The following is a 17011-nucleotide window of genomic DNA, read 5'->3' as shown; positions in this document are numbered from 1 at the left end:
ATGTCCGTTTTGTCTTTTTGTTGTATTTTTGAAGTTGTTGTGGGAGGCAGCAATTTCAGTGTTTACCTATGCCACCATCTTAGTTTCTCTCACTAACTGCTTTTCTCTTGCAGCTTTTAAGATTCTCTCTTCATCTTTAACCTTTGGCATTTTAATTATGATGTGTTTTGGTGTGGGCCTCTTTGGGTTCCCCTTGTTTGGGACTCTCTGACTCTCTGTGTTTCCTGGACGTGTAAGCCTATTTCTTTCACAAGTAGGGGAAGTTTTCTGTCATTATTTCTTCAAATAGGTTTTCAATATTGTGCTCTTTCTCTTCTCCTTCTGGCACCCCATACTTCTAATGTTGGTATGCTTGAAGTTGTGCCAGAGGCTTCTTACATTGTCTTCACATTTTTGGATTCTTTTTTCTTTTTGCTCTTCTGATTGGATGTTTTTTGCTTCCTCATATTCCAAATCACTGATATTATTCTTGGAATCCTCTAGTGTTTAATCCCTGTAAATTATTCTTTATTTCAGTTAGTGTATGCTTAATTTCTGACTTGTCCTTCTTCATTTCTTTGACATTCTCACTAAGATCCTTGAAAGTCTCATTAAGTCTCTTAAAGCTCTCATTAAGACCCTTGAAACTCATTAAGATCCTTGAGCAACCTTATAACCATTGTTTTGAACTCTGTATTCAATAGTTTGCTTACTTCCATTTGTTTCATTTGTGACATGTTTCTTTGTCTTCCCATTTTGGCTGCTTCCATGTGTTTAATTCTATGTATTAGGTAGAGCTGTTATGTCTCCTGAAATTGGTAGAGTGGCCTTCTGTATTAGGTGTCCTGTAGGGCCAGTGGCTCAGCCTCCCCAGTCACCTGAGATGGGCACTCTTGGTGCGCCACTGTGTGGGCTGTGTGCCCAGTCTTGTTGTAGTAGAGCCTTGATTGCTATTGGTATCACTGGGAGAAATTGATCTCCAGGCCAATTGGCTGTGAGGACCAGCTGTGACTATAGTGGAAGAGCTGTTCTGCAGGTGACACCTCTATGGAGCAGCACTTGCTTCATGAATTTGCATGTCATCTTGTGAGGGGCCATGCTAATCTTCTGTGCATTGTTTCAATTTTAGTATATGTGCTACTGAAGTGAGCACAGGTGGTGGGATATTATGACGTTCTACTGAGCAGTAAAAAAATGTGTGATTTCAAAGATTTGTAAACCATTGCCTGGAACAACAGAATTAGTATTCAGCCTTTACGATATCACTCCATGAGTGTGAATGCAATTTTATTTGATGAAGAAATAAAAAGTTATCTATGTATCTTTCAGGACTTATTTTATTTCTAAAATAGAGCATGAATCCTTCTCAATCTTGGAATTTAATGATTACATTTTAATATATGTATTTTAACTTTTATTGATTTTATTGGGGTGACATTGGTTAATAAATTATACAGGTTTCAAGTGTACAATTCTATAATACATTATCTGCATATTGCATAATGAATTCACCACCCAAAGTCAAGTCTTCTTCCATTACCTTTTATCTCCCTACCTTCCCCCACTCCTCTTCCAATTCTGGCAATCACCATACTGTTGTCTGTGGGATTCTGGACTCTTAATTATTTTTAAATGCTAATTTTGTTCATTCTTAAAGGGACTTTCAAATTGTCACTATTATGTCATCTATTAATTTTGTTTTAACATCTTTCAGAATTAATTGGCAATAAGATCTCTGTAGCCATGGCTAGTTCTGACATGAAACCCAAGTCAATAATTCGTGCCAAAAAATGGTCAGAAGAGATTGAAAATCTGTACAGATTTCAACAAGCAGGATATCGGGATGAAATTGAATATAAACAAGTAAAACAAGTTTCTGTGGTAAGTTTTATTCCTCTATAAATCTGAGCTCAAAATGAGTTTGTTCAATGGTGAAAGTTTTAAAATAAAACAGAACTAGAGGATAATTGAAAGGAAATTTTTATCCAGCTCTCTCATTTTATTGAAGAGTAGACTAAGGCCCAAAAAAGTGATTTTTAGGCAGAATGAGGAAAGGGGTGGTCCCTCAGCACGGAAATATTAAGAAATTTCTAGCTTTTATTGAACAACTAAACTCTGCTAAATGCCAGTTTCATTTTAATTTTGACCACGAATTGTAAAGGGGTTAAATTCTGTTTATTATGGGGATTACATGTGACAAAAAACCATTAGAGAACAAGTCCTGACTTTGGTAGTCCTTTCTAGGTTCTCTTGACTTTGCATTTCATAGACTAGCTTAAAATCTAGACACGGCACCAGTTTATAATGGGGTTTTAAAAAATTCATTCTTTCTACCAGATACTAAGAGACAAGAGTTTTTAAGAATATGATATATAGTATTCATACATGTGTTTTAAATATATTTTATTGATTTTTTACAGAGAGGAAGGGAGAAGGATAGAGAGTCAGAAACATTGATGAGAGAGAAACATCGATTAGTTGCCTCCTGCACACCCCCTACTGGGGATGTGCCCGCAACCAAGGTACATGCCCTTGACTGGAATCGAACCCGGGACCCTTCAGTCCCCAGGCCGACACTCTATCCACTGAGCCAAACTTATCAGGGCCATAAATGTATTTTAATGCTCAGATTTGGGGTTGCAACAAAGTATTCAATTTTTTTTTTTTTTTTTTTTTTTTTTAGTATTAACTCTCCATTGTTTAGAGACTAATTCACATGTGTATTTTTCAGCTCTCTATATTTTCTTTTTCCTTTGATCTTTGCTTAATACTTCCTTTAAAAGTAGATAGGAAAAGAAATTGGAGGCATTACAGAGCTAACATATGCTAGACCCTTTAATTTAATGCATATTAATTTGATAGATATTAGTAGGGCTGGTGAGGAATGAAGTTATAAACACTGATCAAATTAATATTTGATGACTGTGATTTTCATATACAGTCATCCCTCAGTGTCCCAGGGGATTGGTTTCAGGATCCCTCAAGTCCCTTATATAAAACTAGAGGCCCGGTGCATGAGATTCATGCACTGGTGAGGGGCATGGCCTGCGGGGATCGGCCCACTGTGGGAGCGCTGCTCATCCCAGTCAGCCCAGCAGTGCTCCCACTGTGGGAGCACACTGACCACCAGGGGAAAGCTCCTGTGTTGAGCATCTGCCCCCTGGTGGTCAGTATGTGTCATAGTGACTGGTCAACTGGTTGTTCTGGTCGTTTCACCATTTGGTTGCTGGGCTTTTATTATATAGGATGAAATAGTATTTGCATATTATCTATATTTTCAGATAGGCTACAGCAGGATATACCTATACATCACTTCATTTGTGTGGATTCAGTGTAGTGCCTGGCATATGGCAAATTCAAGTTTTGCTTTTGGGAACTTTCTGAGATCATTTTTTCCAACATTTTCAATGAGCGATTAGTTGAAACTGCAGATCCAAAACCCACAGATACAAAGGGCTAACTGTATCAATATTCTGACATCTCTTACCAAAAGGTATTCTTTTTTTCTTTTTCTTTTTAATATATTTTATTGATTTTTTTTTTACAGAGAAGGGAGAGGGATAGAGAGTTAGAAACATCGATGAGAGAGATCGATCAGCTGCCTCCTGCATGCCCCCCAGTGGGGATGTGCCCACAACCAAGGTACATGCCCTTGACCGGAATCGAACCTGGGACCCTTGAGTCCGCAGGCCAGCGCTCTATCCACTGAGCCAAACCGGTTCGGCCAAAAGGTATTCTTCATTACTGTATTATCTATGGATTTTAGACAGATAAAACACAAGCATGACTATTTTAATGCTATTCAAAAACAAGCTTCATACCTTGCCTTAAGATTGGGATGCCCCTAAAAGGTATAAAGGACCCAGGATCATAGAGATGATGTGATCATATAGGCATAGCTGCACCTAAACCCCACCCCCACCCCCACCACATACACACACAATACTGCTGTAATTGAGGTAAAATCAGATTTAAGAGGACAATAAGAACATCCTTAAAGTAGAAGTCCCCAAAAGCACTGAGAAGGGTGTGTGTGTGTGTGTGTGTGTGTGTGTGTGTGTGTGTGTGTTATAAAGGAAAGAACAACCCTATTCACTGTGTGACTTTACAGATATGGAGAGTTTGCATTTCACTTCAGCAGTATGTTTATTGGGTACCTACCATGTGCACATTTCTGTGCCAAGTGCTTTAGGAAATAAAAAATACAAGCACTTGCCTTGCCTGACCTCAAATTTGGTGGCCAGTGGGAAGAGTACAGGATTTGCAATTGATTTGTTCAAGGGTTGCAGCCTGGCCCTCCCCCTCACTAGCTGGGTAATCCCGCACAAGGCTTTTAACTTCACTGAGCTCAACTGCAAGATTGTGATGGCAGTGCCTCCAACAGGAAATTGTCACAGGAATGAAATGAAGGCATGTGTTTAAAGTGCCTGACATTGCAGTGCTCAGTGATAATTTGTTGAGTGAATGAATAGTGTTTAATGAATGATAACATTTATTATTCTTATATCTTGAAGATTGAGAATGACAAAAACAATAAAACCTTATATGTCAAAATATATAGGGTATTCCAAAAAATGTATACACACACTTCAAATAATTACAAAGGCAGTGTTTATTAAATACATTTCATTTTCAAAACTGAGCTGTCAGTTGTTAAAGTGTGTATGCATTTTCTTGGGACACCCTGTATGCCTTAAAAGAAGCAGCATAGAAATCCAGAGGATGGTAAATATCACTTCCTTTGGGGACTTTCTTCCCAAAAGGGTTCATGTCCCCAGAGGCATTTGCTGTGGGCCTTAGAGGATGGATAGGGTAGTGACTGAAGGCTTGCTTGGATTGGCATGTACCAGCGGTCTAAAGGGTATGAGTGAAGTTCCTTGTCCTGACCTGAGGCGCTCACCTTATGGGCAGTATTAGTGCTATTGCTCTCCCAGCCCTGGCTGAGGGGAGTAGGGCTTGAGGACCTTATCTCTCTGCTCCATATTCTTTCAGGATGAAGATTTCCTAGATTGAATGGGAGTGATTGAGTAAAAAGCTAAGAAGAAAAAATGATGAAATAGCAAAGATGTTGATAAGTGCAGAACCAATATAGCTGTTTGGAGGCCTTTTGTTCCATAGGAAGTAGTTTTGGATGTTCTGTAGAAGCAGCAGTTGTACATACTGTTTCTTCACTACATGAGATGATGCTCAAGACCCTAGTAAATGAACAAAACCTGCTACTGGTCCCATGAGGAAGAGGGCTGTACGTGGTGACTTGAGAACACCTTCCTTTCACTGCTGAGCGCAATAGAAGATACAAAAGACAGGCCTGACCTAAGTGATAGAATTTATGACTTTTTTTTCTATAGTGTATATGTCAGAGAGCCTGCTGAGGTTTTTCAGATATGCTGCCTCCTATTTTTGCTACTTGACAAATAAATGAGACAGCAGAAGAAAATGAAAACGCACTGTTAAACGATGTGTATTCATTTATATTCATGTTCCCATTGAAATGATGATTTATAAGAGGGGACTATGGGCAGTGAAGCTGCCTGTACAGATGGTGATGAAGGACAGGGTTTTGTTTTCTAGACCATGAAACCTGAATAACAGACTTTTGGCAATGAGAGCACATCTCACAAAACCCAGAAAAAACAAACATACCTAACACACACAGAAACACACCGACCTGATTAAGGGGGGCATAACATGAATTTGCAGAGGAATGGGAGAAAAATGTCCAAACTGGATCGGGCCAGACCATACAGTAAGCCAAGCAGTAAGACATACTTGAAAGAATAGTGGGGGAAGGTAAGAAAGACTGCTGAGGGCTATATTCATGGCCTCCAATTTCTATTAAAAATTGACTTTCAAGGTAAAATCAATTCAGTTTCAAGTAAACTTGAAATGTAGCTGTGAGGAAATACACATGGCCCTTTAAATACATGAAGTCTAGCTGCTTCCTTTAGTCACTCTTGCACCATCAACAGTCAGCTCTAGGTGCTTTCAGAATGGGGTCTGGGCGTAGCCCTAGTCCCTCCTGGGATATTACTTTTAGAAATTAAGAAGTAATAATGTTTGAAATCATTTTTAAACATATGAATAAAGTTTAGAGTATTTAAAATGTTTTTTCTATCTTGGCAAGTGAGTAGAAATTTAAATCTAGAAATTGGAATCTAGAGAGCACCAAATTAGTTGTTTTGCTGTAAAAGGATATGACTTAAGATGTGTTTTGGGGTGTGTGTAACACTGTCATAAGAGGTCAAGTATTTTAAAACAATTCTATACTTTACCTTTTTATGCGCGTTATACTTTTAACTATTTGGTAGTAAAATATTATGTAAAATAAAACCGGCATGACAATGTTTGTATTCTGGTTTTTGATGTGTAGGTAGATCGTTGGCCAGAGACAGGATATGTGAAGAAACTTCAGAGAAGGGACAATACGTTCTATTACTACAACAAACAGAGGGAATGTGAGGACAAGGAAGTCCACAAAGTGAAGATTTATGCTTACTAGGCCTCGGTTCTTTGCGTTACTTATCATTACCTTTTAATATTTCATTGTTTCGTTCTGCATCATGTAAATGTTTGTCAATTTACAAAAGAATTCAAGATGCAGACTTCAACTGAATATTCTGAAACACAGAAGCCATGAAACGTGGTATCTGTTAGTCATCTCATTCTGTTCTAAAATACAACTGCAGAAGCATTAAAATTGTACCTGTCTCGGTTCTGTTCTTTTGATTATTTTAGCTGTGGCAAAATAGCCATCATGCACAGGAAAAACAGCCCCATTGGAAACCATCCCACTGGTTAGGCTTATCATGTATAGGTGACTGCTCTACCCTCACAGCCTTCAGCCTTTACTACTTTATAAGACCATGACTTTGAACGGCCAGATCTGCATTTTGGAGGCTGAGGAATCCTTTCTCTTGCCTCAGGAATCCTTTACCTCTTGCTGAGTAGACCAAAAATGTCAAGAGATGATGGCCTCTGGGAGCAACCTTCAGCCCATGACTGATCGGGAGGAGATGGATAAATGCCCAGCAACCTAACACCTAGGCAGGAATCCATCTCAAGTGTTTGTTTTATACGGGCACCCCATTTCCCCAGCAGAAACAAGCTTCAGTCACCTGCAGCTGTATCTGACTTGATCAAGTGGGATTTATTTTCAAGATGCAAGGCTGGTTCAATATTTACAAGTCAATTAACATGATACAATACATAAACAAAATGAAGAGTAAAAATTATATCAATACATGCAGAAAAAAGCATTTGAAAAAAATCCATTTATAATAAAATACCCTCAGCAAAGTGGGGATAAGGGAACATACCTCAACATAATAAAGACCATATATGACAAACTCACAGCTATCAGCATACTCAATGGTGAAAAGCTGAAAGTTTTTTCTTTAAGGTTAGGAAGAGGACAATTATTTCCACTTTCACCACTCTTATTCAGCATAGTACTCAAAGTCCTAGCCATAGCAATCAGATATATATATATATATATATATATATATATATATATATATATATATATATTTTAAATTAGAAAGAAAGATGTAAAAATTGTCAGTTTTTGTAGATGACATGGTACCATAGAGGGTGGTACAAAAGTAGGAAGACATCAGGTTCAGGCTGGTGACTCTAAAAGCCCCTACCCAACTCCAGCAAGAGTGAAAACATCTCATACACTCCTCAAATCTGGGAATTATTTCTGGCTCCACTTCCTACTTTTTGCTTTGAATTATCTCCCTCTCACCTGGATTTATTTTTTTAAGAGAGAGAAAGAGAAAGAGAAAGAGAAGAAAGAGAAAGAGAAAGAGATAGAGAGAAAGAGGAGAGAGAGAGAGAGAGAGAGAGAGAGAGAGAGAGAGAGAGAGAGAGAGAGAGAGAGAAAGTCATCGATGTGAAAGAGAAACTTCGATAGGTTGCCTCCTATATGCACCCTGACTGGGGATTGAACCTGACTGGGAATTGAACCCGCAACCCTTTTTGGTGCATGCGACAACACTCCAATCAACAGAGACACTGGCCAGGGCTCCCCTGGACTTGAAGCCACATTCTTTATCTCTGCATTGATGACTTTTTTGGATTGTGAGTCTGACTCTGTAATTCAAAGCATCATTTCTTGCCCAAGATACTGCTTCTCAGATTGGCCCATGGCTCCATGCACTGCAGCCTAAGAGCTGAGACTGCCTCAAACCGTGAACGTTACCAGGTTCTCTGATACCATGACTGAACCTAGGCCTTACATGTCCAGGGGGAGGAAGCGGGTACTAAACATTAAGCCCGTGCATGTAAGGTCATGCTACTTAAGAGATGGAAACACTGGTAGACCCTGTTATGCTAATTTTATGCTCGGCTATGGAGTTCCCAGATATTTAGTCAAACTTTATTCTGGTGTGTCTGAGAGGGTGTTTTTAGATGAGATTAACATGTGACATGGTAGACTGAGTAAAGCAGATTGCCCTCTCTAATGTGGGTGAGTCTTGTCCAATCACTTGAAGGCCTAACTAGAACAAAAAGGCTTCCCTCCTGTGAGGAAGGGGGAACGTCTGCCTGATTTCTTGAGCTGGCCCATCAGTTTTCTCCTGTCTTCAGACTGGAACTCCCCCGGCTTTGCTGACTGCAGATCTTGGAGCCTGTCAGCCTCCATCAATGCGTGAGCCAATTCCTTATAGGAAATTTCTTATCTCCTGTTGGGTTCTTTTTCCTGGAGAACCCCAAATAATACAACCCTCCTAGATCCCACAATCCAGTTAAGATAACAAAGTAAACTCATTATGTAATAAGTAACAGGGCCCAGTAGCATGAAGAGAAAAAGCATGAATTTTATAGACTAGAGAAATTAGGGAAAGCTTTTTTTTGGAAAGTTTGGGACATGAGCTGAATTTTGGACAGATCAGAACTAGTTGTAGGTGCAGAACTCCCTAGGACTTACCAAGTCAATCTTAAATTGGGTTGGGTGGTCCCTTGGAGGGCAGGAATAATGGCTCATTCATGTTGGTCCCACTCTTCCTTCTCTGCTTAATCTGGCATCACTTCAGAGAAAGCTTTTTCTCATTTTCTCCAACTCCTTCCCTTGACATGTTCTCACAGCACTTATTTTATTTCAGCACTTTATTACACGCTGTTTTAAAAGTCTATTTTCTTATGTTCCCTGACTCCCTACAGGACTGAGTTCATGGAGGTAGAAGCCTACAGTGTTTATCTGTCATTGCATCTCTTAGCACCATAGTTCTAGTATGGATGGGTAGGTAGATAAATAAATGAGTAATAGAAATAATAACAATCTAGTAATAATATTACCTATTATTAATGAATAACAAAATATAATTCTACTAGAGGCCCAGTGCACAAATTCATGCACAGGTAGGGGCCGGCTGGCCCGCCCTGATCAGGGCCAATCGGGCCAGACCAACCAGGGGAAGGGGCTGTGGGCGGTTGGCTGGCTGGCTCAGCCTCCTGGTCAAACTTCCGGTCGAGGGGATAATTTGCATATTAGCCTTTTATTATTAAAACTTTGATAGGACCCTATGATATAAAGGAAGAAATAATTTATTACCAGAACAAATTTTATACATTGGAACAAATTTTATACAGTGGATTCCAAGATGGAAACATTGGATAAATATCTTTTCTTTTTCTTCTTTTCATTTGAAAGTGATACATGCTTATTAAAGAACATTTAAGAAAATACCCCAAGTAGAAAAATTAAAAATCACTTATGGTTCAATGCCCCAAACAAAGCATATTCCAATTTTGTTATATTTCCTTCTGATCAAAAGGACTATAGTGCCCTAGACAGTTTGGCTCAGTGGCTAGAGCATCGACCTGTGGACCAAAGGGTCCCTGATTTGATTCCAGTCAAGGGCACATACCTTGGTTGCAGGCCCCTCCCTGGCCAGGGCCCTGGTCAGGGCTTGTGCAGGAGGCAACCAATTGATGTGTTTCTCTCTGTCTTTCCCTCTCTTTTCCACTCTCCCTAAAAATCAATGAAAAAATATCCTCGGGTGAGGATTAACAAACAAACAAAAAAGGACTATAGCTAACATTTGAGACTCATGATAACTCACGATAGGTTCAGCAACTGGCTCCAGGTCACAGAACTGGCTAAATGTTAGAGCCAAACTATGGACCCAAACATCTTGGGTTCAAAGCCCTCACTATACCATTTTTATTCCTTTTATTATTGCACATAATCTATAAAACAAGGATGAAAGCTGTTTTTTCTCATGAAAATCCACCATGAGAGCCATCTGGAGACCCATTGCTGACAACTGCTGAGCATCTTTGTTCTATGGTCTTATTCCCCTGAAGGTACTAGGCAGTTTATGGGTGTCTTAGCATGAGACTTCTTGACCAGGCACAAATAAAACACACAAATGAAAATCACCCAATGTTGTGACTTGCTGTTCAAAGTGTTAGATGTACAAGGTTTCTCAAAATTGTCATTTCTGGCACAGGAAGTGATTTCTTTCTTTTTTTTCAATCTTTAATTTCTTTATTGATTAAGGTATTACATATGTGTCCTCATCCCCCCATTAACCCCGAACCCTCCCCCTCCCCCCACTCATGCTCTCATCCCCTTGTTGTCTGTGTCCATTGGTTGGGCTTATATGCATGCATACAAGTCCTTTGGTTGATCTCTCCCCCTAACCTCCACCCTTCCCTACTTTCCCTCTGAGGTTTGACGATCTGATTGCTGCTTCTCTGTCTCTGGATCTGTCCCTGTTCATCAGTCTATGTTGTTCACTATATTCCACAAATGAGTGAGATCATGTGGTATTATCTTTCTCTGACTGGCTTATTTCATTTAGCATAATGCTCTCCAGTTCCATCCATGCTGTTGCAAATGGCAAGAATTCCTTCTTTTTTACCGCAGCATCCATTGTGTAGATGTACCACAGTTTTTTAATCCACTCATCTGCTGATGGGCACTTAGGCTGTTTCCAAATCTTAGCTTTGGTGAATTGTGCTGCTATGAACATAGGGGTGCATATATCCTTTCTGATTGGTGTTTCTAGCTTCTTGGGATATAGTCTAGAAGTGGGATCACTGGGTCAAATAGGAAGTCATTTCTGAAGTGGTTCTTAGAAGGCATGGAAATTAGCATGTTCTTATATTCAGAGAATTGGCAACTGAATTGGGCCCTATGTTTCTATCTCTTATGAAAAACAGCTTCCTTCATTCTTACATTGTTACAGAAGACCAAAGAAATACCAAGCACGCTTCCTAGAGAAAGGGAGGGACCCTGTTTATTAACACTAGTGGAGTCCAGGAATAATTTCCAAATCAGAGTGAAGAAACACACAGAGGCCTTCACTTTTTATAACCTTCTGGGGTCTTTGTCTTGCAGATATGGTTCCACCCTCTTTTGTGGGCTTACAGGAAGGCCCCCAGGTGTTGGGGGTCCCCAGGCCATATATGATGATCTGTCCTGGGGCCAGCGATAACAACCCCCCCCCCCAGGGCAGTGCATTGTTCACAATTTTTATGGCCTGACATGCCTTGCAAGACCAGTTTCCTCCTCAACATCTATCAAGCAAGTTAAGTATTGAACTCACTTAATAATTTTACTGACTGTGATATTATATATGTAGCAGGAATATTTCTAGAAATTAGTGGTTCCCTAATTTTAGGTTTATAAATTTGGATTCCTGGGCATATTTAATCAAAATAATAGGTGATTGTACAGGTCAAATCCTTTTATGACTTTAAATCTAGGCATCTAAGCATGACTGATTCCTTTCCTTATCATTATTAGAATAAGTATAGTAACAAAGAGGTAGGAAAGGAGGGAGGGAGGGAGGGAGGGAGTGAGGGAGAAAGAGAGAAGAAAGAGGAGGAGGAGATATAGAAAAGGAGGGAGAGATATAGAGAGGGAAAGACAACAGAGGGAGGAGAGAGAGAGAGAGAGAGAGAGAGAGAGAGAGAGAGAGAGAGAGAGAGAGAAGAGAGAGAGAGAGATCAATTGGTTGCCTCGTGTACATGTCCTGACAGGGGATGGAACCTACAACCTAGATATATGCCCTGACAGAGAGAGAGACATCAATTGGTTGCCTCGTGTACATGTCCTGACAGGGGATGGAACCTACAACCTAGATATATGCCCCGACAGAGATCAAGCCTACGTCTTTTTGGTGCACAGGATGACAGACACTCCAGCTGACTGAGCCACACCAGCCAGGGCGAAGCATTGATTGTTAAAGCTGGAGTTATTCACTGAACCTCCTAGAGGTAGGAGGTGAGTAGGAGCTAGGAGAGAATGCAGTGGGGAGGGGGGACTTCTAGGAACACAGAGAAGCAAAATTAGAGAAAAGGAAGCCGCAGAGCAGAGAAAGTTGGTCTGTTAGAATGGTGACGTTCCAAGTTCTGGGAATGGTGCAAATACCACCATCTTCTGTGCTCCCCAGTCAAGAGCATCTTACTTTCTTTCTGTGGTGCAGCATTGAGACCCCAGGAGGAAGTGTGGTAGTAGAATTGAGCCCTTGGTGAGAGAGGGGAGCCACAGGCACATAACCTACCATTTTCCAACTTGAAAAGTCACAAAAATCAAAGGGTGTTGTGTGGCAGGGAAGCTAGGGAAATTCCTGGGAAAGTGGAATGGGGAAACTGAGATAAGAAAATTAAACAAGGCCAAATAGTTTGGGCAGCCTGCAGCTAGCTTGTGAATTGCAAGACCTTATCTTCCCCAACTAAGGACACTTTAGAGGAAATGATTTATACCTCTCTCCCCTAACCAGAGAATATGTAGCTTAAATCATCCTGGCCCAGGAAATGTTGAATAAAGACACTTACCCAGCACCCTCCTACAGTGATCGTGTTTGTGCAGCGGCTGCAAAAGGGCCTCTTCCTGAGGCGCCCAGGTGGCCACTCTTCCTCCTCCTTTCCTGGCCTTCCTATCCCAGTCTCCATGGCAGCTTTTTTTCCTGCCTGCTATTTAAATACTCGTGATGCCCAAGGCTCTGTCCTAGTCCACTTTCTTGTCACTCGTAACCTGAAATGCACCGGCTGTCAGTGAGTCCACAGGTGAGTTTGGTGAAGAGCTCAGGACCTCCCCCCCCCAAACTGCACTGAGCAGCAACACAAACAGGCATGGCCGTTTCTTCTAGGAAGAAGGCCCATGCTGACTTTTGGTGCTCTCTGACCCACTCCCCAGTTAGAACCTGCTTTCTGTTCTCTCCCAGACCTTCTCAGTCTTTCCTTAGCTCCAAGCTCCCCTTGATGAAGACCATCCCCCAAATCTCCTCTCAGATATGTTCCTCAGATCCAGATCCTGTAGCCAAACAGTTTCTGATGATCTCCCCTTGAAGGCCTTCAAACTTAACACATCCCAAACTAAACGCATCACCTTTTCCCCAAATCCACTCCTCCTCTTGTGGTTTCTATTTCAGTAAATATGTATCCAGCTGCTCAAGCCAGAAAGCTGGGAGTCAACCAGATTCCTCCCTCCCCCATCTATACTAATAGAGTAACATGCTAATTAGACTGGGAGACCTTCCGGAGACCTTCCAGACGTCCTTCCGGACAAAGCCGGGGGTTTGGCCGGCCTGCAAACTGCCCCAAATGGCCCTCAGCCCCTTGCCCAGGCCCACCTTGCCCCCAGCGGGGATCCTCACCCTGATGGGGGCATGCCCAGCCTGCAAACAGCCATCAGCCCCTCGCACAGGCTGGCCACGCCCCCTCAGCAGGGACCCCCATCCCGATGGGGGAGTGGCTGGCCTGCAAACTGTCCCAGACCCCTCACCCAGGCCGGCCCTGCCCCCTAAGGGGACCCCCACCCTGATCTGGAATCCCCTTCAAGGCAGACCAGCCTGCCCCCACCCATGCACCAGGCCTCTATCTATACTAATAAAAGGGTAATATGCTAATTAGACCGGGAGACCTTCTAGGAGACTTTCCAGATGTCCTTCAAGACAAAGCCATGGTGGTAGGGCCAAGGCAGAGTCAGTTAGGGGGTGATTAGGCCAGGAGGGGAGGGAAGTTGGGGAAGAGCAGGCTGGCAGTGGGGGGCAATTGGGGGTAATCTGGCTGGCAGGGGGGCAGTTGGGGGTGATCAGGCTGGCAAGTGGGGGCAGTTGGGGGCAAGAAGGCGGGCAGAGTGGTTAGGGGCAATCAGGCAGGCAGGCAGGTGAGCTGTTAGGAGCCTGTGGTCCCAGATTGGGAGAGGGATGTTCAACTGCCGATTTAGGCCTGATACCACAGGGATGGGGCCTAAACCAACAGTCGGACATCCCCCAAGGGGTCCCAGATTGGAGAGGGTGCAGGCCAGGCTGAGGGGCACCCCTCCCCCGTGCATGAATTTCGTGCACCAGGCCACTAGTCTCTAATAAATTGCCAAATCCTATTGACTCCCAGGGGCTGAAGGACCTGGGGAATCCAGCCTCTTCTGCAGTCCCTTAGCATAAGAATGGAATGTATTAGTGCTTAAGAGGACAGACAGTTCCTGGGGCCAGACTGCTTGGGTCTGCTCCCTGTCCACATGTGTCTTTTAGTCAGTCAATTAACCTCTCTGTACCTGTTTTGTTCATCTGCAAGATGCAAATATAGCACCATCATTTTTGTGCAGAATACTTACTCAATTATGAAAATAAAAAGCTGAATACATATGAAAAGCATAGAGCAATGCCTGGCCCTTAGTAAGTATTCAATAAGTGTTTGCACATTTTAGGATTCAGCCAGATCACCATCCTTTCTGTCCTAGATCATTACAACAGACTCCTAACTTACTCTTTCCCTCACTCAACCTTGTAACCCAAGCCATCATTCTGAAAAGCAACTCTGGTCATTGTACCTTTCAATGGATTCTTATCATTCTTAGGGTCAAGTCCAAGATCTTAAGATGAATTCACTGTTAAGATCAAGTTGAAATCTCTTGCTTACAAGGCCATTCACAACCCGTCTCCTACTTACTGCCTTGCTTTTTCTCTCACCACCTGCTCATCCATACTCTACTTGCCGGTCATAGAGCACTCCTTTTGTTTCTTCTGGGAGATGAAACATGCTGTTCTTTCTGCCTCTTTCTCAGGTCGCCATGCCCTTCTTTTCCATTGCTTTCAGATAGCTACTCCTCTCTTAGAGATTGTTTTCTCTGTGCCCACTGAATGACTAAATATTCCTCTCTTCTAATTTGGATGACTTATGATGTGTTTCTGTTCTTTTAAGGACTTGCCTTACAAATTAAAGCGTGCATATTTATTAAAGTCTGCATTTATTAAAACCTCTAAGATAATAACATAAGGATCTTCGTTTACTCACTTCTGACATACATTATTTTTGTCTGGTATTTTAATTCCACATATATGTTAAGGCCCATTAGATACTACTATTTTATACAGTCAATGTCCTTTACACTTGCTCAAATATTTACCGCTATTTACCACTCTTTGTTTTTCATTCCTTTTTACATCTCAAATCTTCCATCTGCTATCATTTACTTTCTGCCCAAGTATTTTCTTTAAATTTTTATTTAGAGAGTGTCTTCTGGCAAAAAACTTTGTTTTTACTTGTCTGAAAATGTCTTTTGTTTACCCTGTTCCTTAAAAGTTGTTTTGAGAATTCTAATTTGGCAATTTTCTCTTTAGCACTTAAAGATATCATTATACTCTCTTCTACCTTTTTATATTTCTGTCTAATTACTCTTCCTTCCAAGATAATAGTCCACCCTCACTTCCTCTTTGCCTGGCTGCTTTCAATATATGTTCTTTGTCTTCATTTCTTTTTTGTTTTGCAGTTTTATTATAATGCCTCTGTATATAGATTTCTTTCTTTTTAAATTATTCTTCTTGGAATTCACTGGGCATCTTTTACCTTTGGACTGGTATCATGCTTCAGTTCTGGAAAAATCTAAGCCATTGTTCATCCTCCTTGACTGGGAATCAGACCTGCGATCCTTCAGTGCACTAACCACTGAGTCTACTGGTCAAAGTTAAGCCGTTGCCTCTTGAAAATGCCTCCTTGATTCCCTTCTCTCCACTGGGACTCCAATCAAATACACGCCTCCAGTGGTTTTCTGTTGAGAAGAGTCAATATTATATTTGCATGAAGATACCTCCAGGATTAAGAAATGACCCAGGATCTTGATCATGAGCCATCAGGAAACATCTGTTAAATAAATTTGAACACTGGGTTACATTTTAATCCAAGTCCAACTGATCATGAGATGTGCCAGTCAAAAATAAACAGACACCAGAAAGACAGGTTTTACCTATTTTGATTAGAAAGTGTGGGATACGTTTAGCCTAGTTTTATTGAAGCTTTGTAGATCAATTACAGCCCTCAGTTATAAACACTGAAAATGTATATTTATCACTCTTGATTGTCTATTTTCCTTCTTAGAAGTAGCCATCTTTTTCTGTATTTTACACCGTTGTCTGAGAAGCAACCTAAGGAGTCATCCAGGTGGTTCTTCTGAGGGTTTTACTGGCTCTGGGCCATCATTACAAAAAGAAGATTCTGGGGACAGATTCCCGTCTCTGTGAACGCGCTGCCTCTGGTGAAGAAGCCTTCCTGGCACTCCGGTCCGCTCGCCACCCTAAGGGCTGGGTAGGTTGAAGGTTTTGCCTGGGCTCCCAGGGCTGTTCTGAGATTCGCAGCTGAGGACTGAGACAAGGTTACTTCTTGGGATTCGAGGAGCTCCTATGGTGTAAAGAGGTAAAAGCCTTTACAAATGGCAGACCTTTTGCTAATTATCTTTCTTTTCTTTTCTGAGTACTTGCTGCTCACTAAATTGGAAATCTGGCACAGTAGTGAAGTCTTTTTTGGACTTCCTATCTCTTCCTTAAAATATAGAGAAAATATAACTATTTAGGAAACCAAAACATTTATATTTTAAAAACAAACATCCCCTTCCTAACCCAGTTTTCTGGTAGGCACTGTTTCCTGCTTGATTCACCTGCAGGGTTGTTCAGTTGTTAGAGTTTTAAAATGTTGCACCTTTTCTCTCTGTATTAGCTGGAGGCTCGGTTGTGCTTGGAGTACATCAGTTATGTTGCTTCTAACCCACTTCTTTTTTTAAATAGGGGTTGAAACAGTAAATACA

General features: G+C 41.4%; 1 protein-coding gene across 1 annotated transcript; it reads left to right on the top strand.

The window, feature by feature from the left end:
- The first annotated feature begins 1699 nt into the window (after window positions 1-1699).
- On the top strand, window positions 1700-6679 carry MEIG1 (meiosis/spermiogenesis associated 1). The gene is made up of 2 exons (XM_081096550.1): window positions 1700-1860; window positions 6350-6679. Exons 1-2 carry the CDS (start codon window positions 1723-1725, stop codon window positions 6476-6478), a joined length of 267 nt encoding a protein of 88 aa, XP_080952676.1. The 5' UTR covers window positions 1700-1722; the 3' UTR covers window positions 6479-6679.
- The last annotated feature ends 10332 nt before the right edge of the window (window positions 6680-17011 follow it).

Source organism: Myotis nattereri (genome assembly GCF_964212035.1).
Source record: "Myotis nattereri genome assembly, chromosome: 1".
Classification (NCBI taxonomy): Eukaryota; Metazoa; Chordata; class Mammalia; order Chiroptera; family Vespertilionidae; genus Myotis; species Myotis nattereri.
This window is presented reverse-complemented; position numbering and strand designations above follow the sequence as displayed.

Coding starts and splice junctions, on each gene's coding strand:
- MEIG1 (XM_081096550.1), top strand. CDS start 1,723: ATGGCTAGTTCTGACATGAAACCCAAGTCAATAATTCGTGCCAAAAAA. Junction 1,861..6,349: donor AAGTAAAACAAGTTTCTGTG/GTAAGTTTTATT, acceptor TTTGATGTGTAG/GTAGATCGTTGGCCAGAGAC.